The sequence below is a fragment of the Microchirus variegatus genome, assembly GCF_963457635.1.
Source record: "Microchirus variegatus genome assembly, chromosome: 21".
Lineage (NCBI taxonomy): Eukaryota > Metazoa > Chordata > Actinopteri > Pleuronectiformes > Soleidae > Microchirus > Microchirus variegatus.
This window is the reverse complement of record NC_139822.1, coordinates 16,509,689-16,521,800: the sequence shown is the minus strand read 5'-3', so window position 1 is coordinate 16,521,800 and position 12,112 is coordinate 16,509,689. Positions and strand designations below refer to the sequence as shown.

General features: G+C 42.5%; 1 protein-coding gene across 1 annotated transcript in view; it reads left to right on the top strand.

Moving 5' to 3' along the window:
- LOC310942286 (formin-1) overlaps window positions 1-10,099 on the top strand; it is a gene marked incomplete at both ends in the record, with an annotated part of 54,565 nt that extends 44,466 nt beyond the window's left edge. The window contains 4 exons of the mRNA XM_083907643.1: window positions 2,611-2,662; window positions 8,103-8,252; window positions 9,864-9,945; window positions 10,055-10,099. Of these exons, the coding sequence (XP_083763769.1) occupies window positions 2,611-2,662; window positions 8,103-8,252; window positions 9,864-9,945; window positions 10,055-10,099 (329 nt within the window). The remainder of the gene's footprint in view (window positions 1-2,610; window positions 2,663-8,102; window positions 8,253-9,863; window positions 9,946-10,054) is intronic.
- Window positions 10,100-12,112: the final 2,013 nt, after the last annotated feature.

The window sequence follows — 12,112 nt, the reverse complement described above, 5'->3', positions numbered from 1 at the left end:
ACCAGTGGATTAAAAAAGATCCAATGCATGTCTTTTCACTGTGTTTATGTCCGTCCGTTATCTACACTGCTTCACCGTTAAACACTATTTAAATAAAGAATAAACAAAGGTATAAACTGTGCGTTCAGAGCCGCGTTTGAGATCTAACAGGGGAGCACCTCGGAGATCCAGTGAACCCTGACCTCGTCTTCCAATATCCGCCTCCTTTTTTCTTTGCGTTTGATATTGTACATGTGTTTTCTTTAGTACACATAATATAATCTGTATTTCCACTGCATGTAAAAGAAGGGTTGGAAAAAAAAGAAGACCTCGATCCAACATCTAATCAAGCACCTTTTTTGCTTCCCTTGTTAGTGGGAGCCTCTTTGAAACCTCTGGGGATATTATCACGGAATACGCCGCCGTGACTAATTGAAAACAAATTCCCTTTGCTTTTAATCTCAGCCCGTCTCTTCTGCGTCGGCATCACATCCTTTTTTCTTTTTTTTGTGTTTGTGTCAGTGACTCACAAGCCAATAACCAAAAAAAAAATTCCACATCGTTTTAGATGAACGAAGGTAACGGCTGCTTTTCTGATGAGGTCTTTTTCAACTGCGTGTGTGTGTGGGGAAAATCCTCAGCATCCTTTTTTAGCATCTCTCTAAGCAGAGGCGCAGTGTGTGAACAGGCAAGGCAGGCAACTGCTTGGGGCCCCCGAGCCGATAGGGGGCCCCCCGACACTCGGAGCCTGAGGGCTGTTTTTACTGAAATGTGCAGTGACCAGCCGTCTCCCCGTCCCCCTTAAACAACAATGGGTAATTTGCAATGACATCTCAGTAGGAAACCTCCCTAAAGGGGCCCCACCTCACTTTAACCTGTGTGAAGTTATCGTTCTGCAAGTATAGGGTTTTTTTTCAGTTATTTACAGTATTTTATTGTTCTATATATTTATATTGTTTTATAATGTGGGTTCTTTACAGTGTAATGTATTTTTTTTTACTAAGTTTATATCGTTTTTTAAAAGCTATTTACAGCATTTTATTGTTCTTCACATTTATATTTTCACATACTTTTTAATTACAAGGTTTTTCCAAGTTATTTCATTCATTTCGGGAAAAAAAAAAATATTTTGAACTCATACATTTTCAGTTGGTGTCAGATTATTTATAACTTAATGGTGATGAACACTGGTTGGAAGGAAGGGCCCCCTGGGATGTTTTGCTTAGGGCCCCTACAGACTCTAGAACCGCCTCTGTTTCTCCAAGTTATCCGACCGCTCGGTAAAGCGGCGGTTTTTGTAAGAAGTGTGTCGAGAGTTTTTAAAGCCCCCCTAATTTATTGTCGCTCTCAGCATGCACGTCTCATAACTTTCTAGTTAGCGACTACTGGTTTCATGTTTACGCAGAGAGCGTAAAGGGGAAGAGAAACTTTCACACATCCTCTCTCTCGCTCTCGGCCTTTCGGCTCCAGTGCCACCTCTGTACGGTCGCACCAGAGGGGGGGGGGGGGGACCTCAGGCGCCAGCCTGACCCCCACTGAGTCTAACACCATTGGTCACGGCCCCCCTCTCTCCTCACTTTATCCCAGACATGCCCTCCCTGTCATTAGGTTTACCTCATATGTGGAGAAGAAAAAAAACATGTACATGTTCAAAAAAAAAAAAAAAAAAAAAAAGAGTGGTTGGTTGGAGGCTCATGCTCACCTTCTCCCAGAAGACCCCCAAACCTGCCTTTGAACCATTTTTTGGGAGACTTCCCCCTCTTAAATCTTCAAGTAGGAAAGGTCCCCCATCATTGTAAAAAGGATGAATCTGGAAAAAAAATGCAATAAATCTGAGATCACAGGCGCTCCTCTGGCCCTAGATAAATTCTTGCACCTCGGCCTGGCCCGCGCCGCACACATCTGCCTTGCATTTAGACACTTTTACATGGCAGGAGTCCACACAAGCCTCCGAGTTCCCAAGCCTCTCTCTCTCTCTCTCTCTCTCTCTGCTCAACCCCCGTCCCGTGCCCCTGTTTCAGCTCTGCTCGGGGGAACATGCACACGCATGTTTTCGCGCGAACGCATAAACACACTCCTCTCCACTACCTCCCCGCCCTGAGCTCGGGCGTCACGGCCTCTCGCTCTCGTGCGTCAAACACACAGAAGCATGTCAAAGTTTACAATGTGCTTAAGTGTCACTTTGATAACACGCTCGCCGTGCGCCGGTGACATCTCAACCCGGCCCCTCTTCTTCTCGTCTTATTTGACCAACTCCTTAGAATGAACACAGCGCCCCCCCCCCCGCGGTCGATTATCAGTTATCTCGAGCTGAAACAATTAATCAATGAATTGGTTATTGTCGGGGATGATTAAAACAAGATTTCTGATCGTTTTAGCTTCTTGAATGTGAATGTTTTCTTCGTTTCTGTGCTACACATTACAAAGAAATCATTAAAACTGAATCATGTTGGTTTGTGGACAAAACAAGACATTGGTGAACATCGTCATTTCCATGTTTTTTAACATTTTCTGACATTCTATAGATCAAGCGATTCATCGAGAAAACAATCAACGGATTAATCGTCGACGGTAATCGATCAATATCAATATATCGTACCAAATATCTTCCATTTTCTTCTCGTTTTGCAGCGCAAAAGGATCACTCGGCCGAAGAGGACCGGCTCAATTCAGCACAAAAAAGGTAAGGGAAACCATAACTTTATCAAAACCGAGTAGAGACGCTGAGATTATGAATGGTGTGTCATCGAAGCACTGAGCAGTAGTGGGTTATTTGTAGGGATATACTGATTATCGGTGCCGATATTCGGCTTTTTGACGCTTATCGGCGGCAATATTTGGCATTTTGTCGCTTGTCGACACAGATATTCAACATTTTGTCGCTTGTCGGTGCCGATATTCGGATATATTTTTTTTAGTCTGATGGCCGATAAGAGATCAATCTAAGCCTGGGAGCTTCCTGCACTTTTTGTTTTTAAAACAAAGATGTCTCTTGTCTAAAAAAACCTTTAACATCTTGTAAATCTGAAAAGCTATTATGAAAAAACATATCGGTCTATCTCTAGTTATTTGTCAGGTTGTGCTCCTGCAATGAAGTCCAACTATGGTTTTGAAATGTATGAAATGGATATTTCTATTTGAACAGTAGCGCTGTTAAATTGATCTCGCGCGTCTGTGCCGTCTTCAAGATTTGTCAAATAAGCAAAGCCACCATTCTTCATACAAACACGCGTATGTAACGTGCAACACATTGTGTTTTAAAGCCTGAAAACACGGCCGTTGCTTCCTCCCCCTGCACCTCCAATCACTCTTATCTCACAGAGAGTTTTCTGAGAGGCATCTGATTTACAGGCCTGAGACGCACTGGCAGCAGGAAAAAATAAAATAAAAATCATATCTGGAACATTTCATATTGGGGAAAAAGATGGTAGAGGAGCAGACAAACAGAAAGGAAATAGATGGTTTTTTTTGTTGCCTTTGTTTGGATAGCGAACGCAAATGTTTGATTTATCTCTCGCAAAGCTGTGTGCCACTTCCAAAATAAATCCTGAGAGCGTATCAAGGGAGGAAAGTGAAAGACGCAGATCGAGAGGAAAATGGATACTCTAAACAAAGCGGGGATGTTGATTGCTTTGGACAACACGATAACTCAGGGAAGGGCTCCACAGTTGTTCTGTTTCATGTTGCCAAGAAGGTCAGTGAGGGGCGAGTGCATCCCTCACTCTGTGTCCTTCAACCTCTTCCTTATAGTGATGTTTCTGACTGGACTCATATCTGTGTGTGTGTGCGTGTGCATACCATCATTTGCACGAGTGACACTGCCGTAATGAACTTGGAGGGGAATATGGATGAAAAAGGGCCCCACGGTTGACAGCCTTTTAATGAAGCTTTGCTTTAATTTAATCTGAAGACGACTGACTGGTGCTAGGTGGAGCAGGAGGGGACGGGGAGGAGGGCGTGTGGGGGGAGTTCTGTCTCAGGTTCCCACAGAGCCGCCTCGTAAAAGTGACACGCCGTTGATGAATATGGGCGTCAGTAGGCTCACCGGGCCCTGGGTGGGCTCTCACATCTGCGCTGGATGAGGGGGATCCTCACATATATACACAACAACAACAGCAGCAGCAACAGAACATTAGGGCAAGGGAATAGACAACACATCCTCAGTGTCACTGAGTTTAGACCCTCTGTCGATCCAAAATTCATTATAGATACACGTCTGGGGTCACAGATGCCATTTTTTTGTGGGGGGTTTTTCCATTAAAAGTCAGACTTTTATTCATCAAAAGAGTTGCGAAATGAATAGAAAATATAGTCAAGACATTGACAAGATTAGAAATAATGATTTTTATTCAAAATAATAATGTTTTCAGCTGTGCTAACATCATTGCACAAGGGTTTTCTAATCATCAATAGCCTTCTAACGCCATTAGCAAACACAATGTACTTCAAAATAAAGACATTTATACGTAGTATACGTATATGCTTGTTATTTTATTCTATATTTAGAATCTTTAAAAACGTCCATAATCGCATCGTTTAGTGTGAAAATTGTGCAAAAATCACTACCAAATTTCCATTTTTATCTTTTTGTACGACAGTCTTAAAGATTTTAAATGTATAAACTCACAATTGAGTTTAAATTGTTGTCTGTGGAGTGACTGATAAATACTTTCAGCTGCTTTGTCAAGTGCCCAAAAGTTAGAATTAGGCAGTAGGTCAAATTGTGTATGAGCAAAATCAAATAAACTAATAAAGAAATGCTGAGTTTTATGCAGATTTTTACCTATTTCAAGAAACAATTTTACAGAAGAAAACTTTTACATTCATTGTATTCGTTGTAATTGTATTTTAAAGGTGCCATATGTAAGAATGTGGCCAAAAACGGTGGCTACATTCAAATTCAAAACACAGAGGTCTTTTTGGCTTCTTTTTCTGACATAACTGGCAACCCGTGGTTGCTCGGCAGCTGAGACTCTACTGACTGCAGTGATTGGTAGACGGCAGTAGGTGGCGCCACATGCCAAAACATGATTTCAAAACATAAACATGATTTGCAGCCTGCAAAATGTTTTTTTTTTTAATGCAAATATTTTGGCTGCCCTGTTGTTGTTGGTGAGTTCAGTTTGTTCTATGAACATTATTCCTGAGTCTCTGTGACATATTAGGAGGATTTTATGCCCAGTTGCTTTAGATTTATTACATAATGCACCTTTAATGATAATAATTTGATGATAGCAGTATGTTGATGATCACTATACAACTCCATTAATGATACTAAAATGACCACACTGTGAACTATCTGGTCAGTGTGGTCAATGCCTGATGAGCACTGAGGCGTTTTCCTCAACATGCAGTCTTGATTTTGTCTGTTTCATGTTTTGGGTTCCACTGAGGTTTTTCTGGTTCTGTCCTCAGTTCCGCCTCATTAAGTTCTCTTCTCCCTCATCACGCTCAATTTCATTTGGCTCGACTGCCTCCTCTGCGGTCACCGTGCAGTTATGGTTTCGTAGTCACTCGACGCCGTATTATTCTTTTTTTTTCTTGGAGCGTTATACGACGACGACGACGACGACTTACAGTACACGGCACAAAACGGACTCCGTGCCCCTTTAAACATGCATTTTACTCCTGTAATAGTTTTTTTTTTTTTGTTACTGGGGGGAAACAAAGGAATGCAGAGTTGCCTGTCCAAATATTTCCCTGATTCTCATGGCTGCTCATGGTTTTGTAATGCGTCTTTCTTTATAGCTGTCAGTGAGGAATGCTGGCTGTGGGTGCTGCAGTAAACCCTCTCACGGCAATGGCATCATAGCATGGATTACAGAAGTGTGTGTGTGTGTGCGTGTGTGTGTGTGTACACACATGTGTGCAGTTTGATTCTTGTGTTTATTTCTTATGTTTAGTAGGCATGTGTGAGCGCGTGTTTGCATCTGTTTCGAGTGAAGCTTTGTTGTATCGGCTTTTGTTGCGTGTGCACACAAGGAGGCTAGAGAAGGAGAAGGAGAAGGAGAAGCCCTCGCTTGCTGCTTGATTTGTGTATGCTTTGACACGATGACCCAGGGTCAGAAGAGAGGAGCTGATGGAGAAGCTGTACATCAAACCAGACCTGGCTGCAACAAAGCTACCTGCGACATTTCCCGTCCGTTTGCTCGGTCTAAACGTCCGAGAGCTGCCGGTCTCTTCCACTGGGGGGTACAGGAGTATCTGGGAAAGCCGTCCTTTTTAGAACCAAAAAAAAAAAAAAAAATGATGCATCAACTGGGAAATGTGAAGCAGGAGAAGCATTTCTCAGCTGGGCAGCATATTGCGCCGTTTTCGTACAACGCGAACGTGTCTTGGATTAGCGTCCCGAAAAAAGAGCCACCTAGCATCTGGAGGTCAGAGCCCATCAGTGTGTCAATTGGACAGGGGAGCATCCCTTGAATCATAGCCCCCCTTTAATCAAGCCTTTGACATGTCAGGCAGGCACGGCTAGAAAATGTCTTTCATGTTTTGGCTCAGGGAGGGGAACCTGAAGCAGCGGGCTACTTCTCAGTGCCGTCTTTGCTGCTACTGAGAGACTCGGCACAGAGTTCGGGTTTGGTTACAATTCAATTGGGCCTATGACGATTACTACAACAGCGCTGAAGGAAAACCGCAATGAGAGAATTGGTTTATTTTTACACAAATGTCTTTTGCACACCTGTGTGATGGAGCTCACATACAGCAAGTGCTCAGGGAGCTCTGGCATGAACCGTGACCTTGTCAGGACCAAAAACCCGGTCTTGAGGAGGTAGAACCTGATTAAGTTTAGGGAAAAGTCTCTGTTTTGATTGTCCAAATGACTGGAAGTCCCAAAAAGAATAGCTGTGCAGTCTGGTCTTGGCTATGTCTCCGTCTCTTCTAACAGTCTTTCCCCTGAAGGCAGTAGAGGAGGTCAATATGATAATGGAGCCACAGCTACTGGCTCTCCCCCGTGGCCCAGCAGGGTGGACTTTCTCCTTCTTCCACCTCTTGTTTGACTCTCCATCCCAGAATGTTTCAGTGCCCTATGTATTTATTTGTTCATGCCCTCCGCACAAGCCTCAGTGCTCCAGTCAAACCTATGCGGCAAACTGAATTGCATGAGAGCTAATAAAAAGTAATGCAGGGCTCGCATCGTGTTGAGCTAAAGCTAAAACATCTTCAGTTTTACATCTTTTTTAATTGAATCACTTTAAATATTCATGTCCATCTCTGTTATTTAAGTTGTTGTTTATTGTTGTTGTTGTTATTTGGTTTGATAGTGGTAGATGAAGCGTTTCCGTGTGATAAGACAATTCTGCGTCTCGTATCATACTGTGTCTTCTCTGTAGTTGTCATTTACCCGTTCCACCTCTGTTTGACTCTTCATCTGTCTGTATTTGTTCATGCCCACTGTTTGTCTGAACTACTCATTTGCAAGTGTGGCAAAAACAGAATTTCCAAGCAGACTTATTGGTCATTCTGCGTCTCGTATCATACTGTGCCTTCGCTATAGTTGTCATTTACCCGTTCCACCTCTGTTTGACTCTTCATCTGTCTGTATTTGTTCATGCCCACTGTTTGTCTGAACTACTCATTTGCAAGTGTGGCAAAAACAGAATTTCCAAGCAGACTTATTGGTCATTCTGCGTCTCGTATCATACTGTGCCTTCGCTATAGTTGTCATTTACCCTTCCCACCTCTCATAATGTTTCAGTGTGCGCTGTGTCTTTATTTGTTCACGCCCTCCGTTTGTCTGAACTACTCATTTGTGGCATTGTGTGGCAAAAACAGCATTTCCGAGCAGACTTATTGGTCATCCTGCGTCTCGTATCATACTGTGCCTTCGCTGTAGTTGCAAAAATACAAGTTCCATTCAGATTCAGATCCAATACCAACTTCACTGCAGTCTTTGTGAGGGAGATACAAAGCCTTAGTGCTCCAGTCAAACCTATGCGACAAACTGAATCTCATGAGAGCTAGTAAAAAGTAATGCAGGGCTCACATCGTGTTGAGCTAACGCTAAAACTTTTCCAGTTTTTAATTGAATCACTTTGAATATTCATGTCCATCTCTGCAATTTAACGTTCAACATATTATTAGATGATCTACATCTGCTCGTTTTTTTTTTCCCTTCACAGTTTCCAGGACATGGTGAGCTTCTTTGGCGTCAAGCCAAAACCCGGGGACAAAGATGTGGCCCCGGGTTACATTTTCATGCTCTGGTACGAGTTCTGCAACGACTTCAAGAACACCTGGGTACGACAGAACAAGAACATCTCCAAGGAGAGGTGAGTGAGGTTCAGTTATGTAGTCGCCGTGCAGCGAGAGGGCAACTGGTTTATCTGTGTGCAGTTGCAGGCCGATGCCAAGTTTGTTTTGATAAAGACGTCAGTCCACACTTCTTTTGCCAGTGGAGAGCAGCAGTTTAATGGGAAGCAGCAGGTGTAAAGAAATATATGCTTTTTCACATTGGCAGTAACTTAATACAGCTCGTGTGCATCATTAAAAGAGTGAGAAGAAAACAGTGTGGCTGAAATAATTAAAAAAAAATGGAATTCAGTCAGAAAATGTGAATACATCAATCGGTTATTACTGAAAATGGCAACGGTAAGAAGTCTAAAAACCTGGTTTAAGTGCTTGACAATGTCGTGAAGGCTCATACTGAGAAAAAACAATCAATCATCCTCAATTTCCTCAAGGTGTCAGGGACAAGATAAAATGTCCCTTTTAACGGATGTTTTAACACCTTTGTCGATCAAGTCAAATTAGCACTAATTATGTGATGGTGATACTCAGATACTAGGTTGTAATTAAAGGGGTGGGGCTGGCATTTTACTAGAAACTGAATGAGTTGTCGTGTGTGTGATTAGCATCATGTGTCAGCAAAAACAACAAGACTGCATTTACTGGGGTTATTTTCGAGCAGATTTATTGGTCGTTCTTCGTCTCGTATCATACTGTGCATGCTCTGTGGTTGCAAAGATACAAAGTTATTTATTCCAAACATGAACTCTTTCAGATTCAAAACAACTTCACTGCAGTCTTTGTGAGGGAGATAAAAAGCCTTTTTGCTCCTGTCAAACCTATGCGACACACTGAATCGCATGAGAGCAAGTAAAACTAATGCAGGGCTTGCATTGTGTTGAGCTCGCGCTACAACATTTTCAGTTTAACGTCTTTTCAGTTGAATCACTTTGACTATTCAATGTCCATCTCTGTTATTTAACGTAAGATGAAGCGTTTCCGTGTGATAAGACAATTCTGCGTCTCGTATCATACTGCGCTTCCTCTGTCATTGTCATTTAGCGATTCTGAGCTTACCCTGTGAGTTTCCTGCCGTGGATCCACGTGCTCTCTCTTAATTGTTTACTAGGTAATCACGTCCAACACCACATTACTCCCAGCAGACGGCGCTTGTGTATGTATGTACTACTTTGCGCACCCATAAAAGCCAAGTGTTTTTTTTAAAGCTCACCTCATTATCTCATCAACCGCAACTGTCATTCTCCACTGCTTCTCACTTATAGGGCTTTCACTTGACCGCAATCTCCTGAGAGGATGTGTGTGTGTGTGTGTGTGTGTGTGTGTGTGTGTGTGTGTGTGTGTGTGTGTGTGTGTGTGTGTGTGTGTGTGTGTGTGTGTGTGTGTGTGTGTGTCTGTGTGTGTGTCTCTTCGGGGCTCCATGACAGTGCGCCCTCGGGAGACTGCTCTTATAAACAACCTCACGGCGACGAGAGGCTGCCGACTTAATATTGTTTTCACAAGTGACTCGAGTGCTATTTTTCCAGTGTGTATTTGTGGTTTTTAAAGAGCGTCCAAATATCACGGCCCTGTGGATTTTTTTTCCTCCACCCCCCCCCACCCACCACCCTCCCTCCCTTGCTCCCCCGTCCCTGCAGATTGAAGGAAGCTCAAGAAAACATCAAGAAGATCACAGCAGAGAAACGAATTGAAACCAAGAAGATTAATGCCAACAGTCTGGTAAGAACACATTTCTATATACAGCAGAATACGTTGTTTTTTTTTTTCCTAGCTGCAATTTTAACATTAAAATTGCTCCGTTGAATCTTTGTGTGGCTCCTGCCAACAGAAAGAGAGGCTGCGGCAGAAAGAAGCTAACGTGTCGTCCAGCTGAGACGTGAAGTGGCAAAGCAGCCGCAGAAGAAGAAGAAGAAATGAAGTGATCTGAGGCCTCATCCCTCTGACCACCTGCCTCATCGAACTTAGACCGCCCCCTCTTTGCTCCGTATAAACTCACAATAAAAATCGTTCCGCTCCCGCTGCCGTATTCCTGTGCTACTTCCAGCACTCGGACACCTCCGTCACCCCGTCGCCTCTCTGCTAAAAGAAAACTCCTGCACGGAGGATGCATGGCTGACAGAGCCAAAGTGATGAGAGTCTCAGAGGCCAAAGGTCGACCTCATTCATCCAGCGAGGCGTGCCCTCTGAGAGCCCGGCTTGTGAAAGGTCTCAATGGGTCAGTGGAATTCACAAACAGTGCCAGCTGACACCAGATTCTTTCTGGATTTGGAGAAGCCAGGTTTTTTTTTTTTTCCCTTTCTTTCGGGACCGCAGAGAACGAGCGGCAAGAAAGCGGCTCCTCGCCGCCGCTCGTTACAAGTATTGTGAATGTGTCATGTTATAGAAGTGGCAGGGACTGCGCAGCTTTTGCAGAAGTGTGATAAATGATCTGCCCCCCGGGGGCTGCAAGTGCAGATAAAGATGTGTGAGGGTTTGTGTGTAGGTTTGACTTTATTTGTGCGTCTCTGTTGCACTAGACTCACCAGGACAGAGTAGAACAATTGGGGTTTCCAAACACACACACACACTTATGATAAGAAACACTAGATTTTGCCCAATAACTAATACGTGTACGTACTTAACGCTAAATAATTGTAACCCTTTATGTCCGATTCAGAAGTTTAAACAAGAAGAAGTAGAAGCTGTATGTCGTCGCTCACCGCCTATGCAAAGTTATGGTTTCCTCGTTAAAAATAACACTTTAGATTAGGGAACACATCCGCCGTTCACTAAGCGCTTAATAACGTGCATATAAGTCGCATACTAGCCCTTTATTAGTTAATATGAAGCACACCTTATGTAGGAAAAATCTTAATTCAGGTTGTAATAGAGGTAGAATAAGGTGTTTGATGATTACTAATAAAGGGCTAGTATGCGAGTTATATATGTCACTAAGCGTTAATGGTGAATATGTGTTCCCTAATCTAAAGTGTTACCAAAAATTATATTGTTTAAAAAAAAAAATCCATGCTTTTTTCATATTTAAGAACGTGAAGTTTTATTTTTCGCAAAAAAGTTAGAGATGTCGCCGCGCCTCCTGTACGATTAGAGAAAAGTATATTTATGTATAAGCAAAGATTTATTTTATTTTATGCCGAAAAGAAAAAAAATAGTTATTTTAGGAGTTGTGATGATATATTTGGTATCGGAAAAAAACACATTTACGCATGTCACCGGGCAAAGTTGCTATACCTCAGACGAACTTCCACGATCGCGATATCCGTAAAAACTGCACCTTGAATTCCCTGTTTTTTTTTTTTGTTCTTTTTCACGTGTGCCATTTATTTTGTATAAAAAAAAATGTAAATAGTAACCTTAGTAAACCAAGCTATGTTTTACTTAAAGAGAGTTTGAAGAACAACAACACGAGCCGATGCTGAACAAGGACTCGTCGTAGCCTCTACTGTTTTTTTTCTGTCCAGTCGCTCCTGTGCGGGTGCTCTCTGAATTTTTATGGAATTGTTTTAAATTTCAAGTCAATAAACTCATGGATGCGGAAAGACTTTGTCCTTTTGAAATGCTGCGTGTGCTCGTTCACGCTCCAAGTCCAAACCCTTCAAAAACGAACAAAATACTCACACAAATTACATCAAATGTGGGTGTAGAATAATGCCTTTACCACGTTAACCCTTTAAGGTGCTGCTCAACCATTCAGTCGACCACATTTTAAGTCACTATATCTCGTCGAAAAATGCATCACTAACACTTAATGTGACTGTTGAACAGACGTCTCGACCGTTTGGTAGAGGCCTGTATCTGAAATACTGTAGGGTCTAATTAAAAATAAATAAATCAATATTGATTGTTGTTTTAAGTAAGTAAATTTAAAAAAATGCAAATAAATATA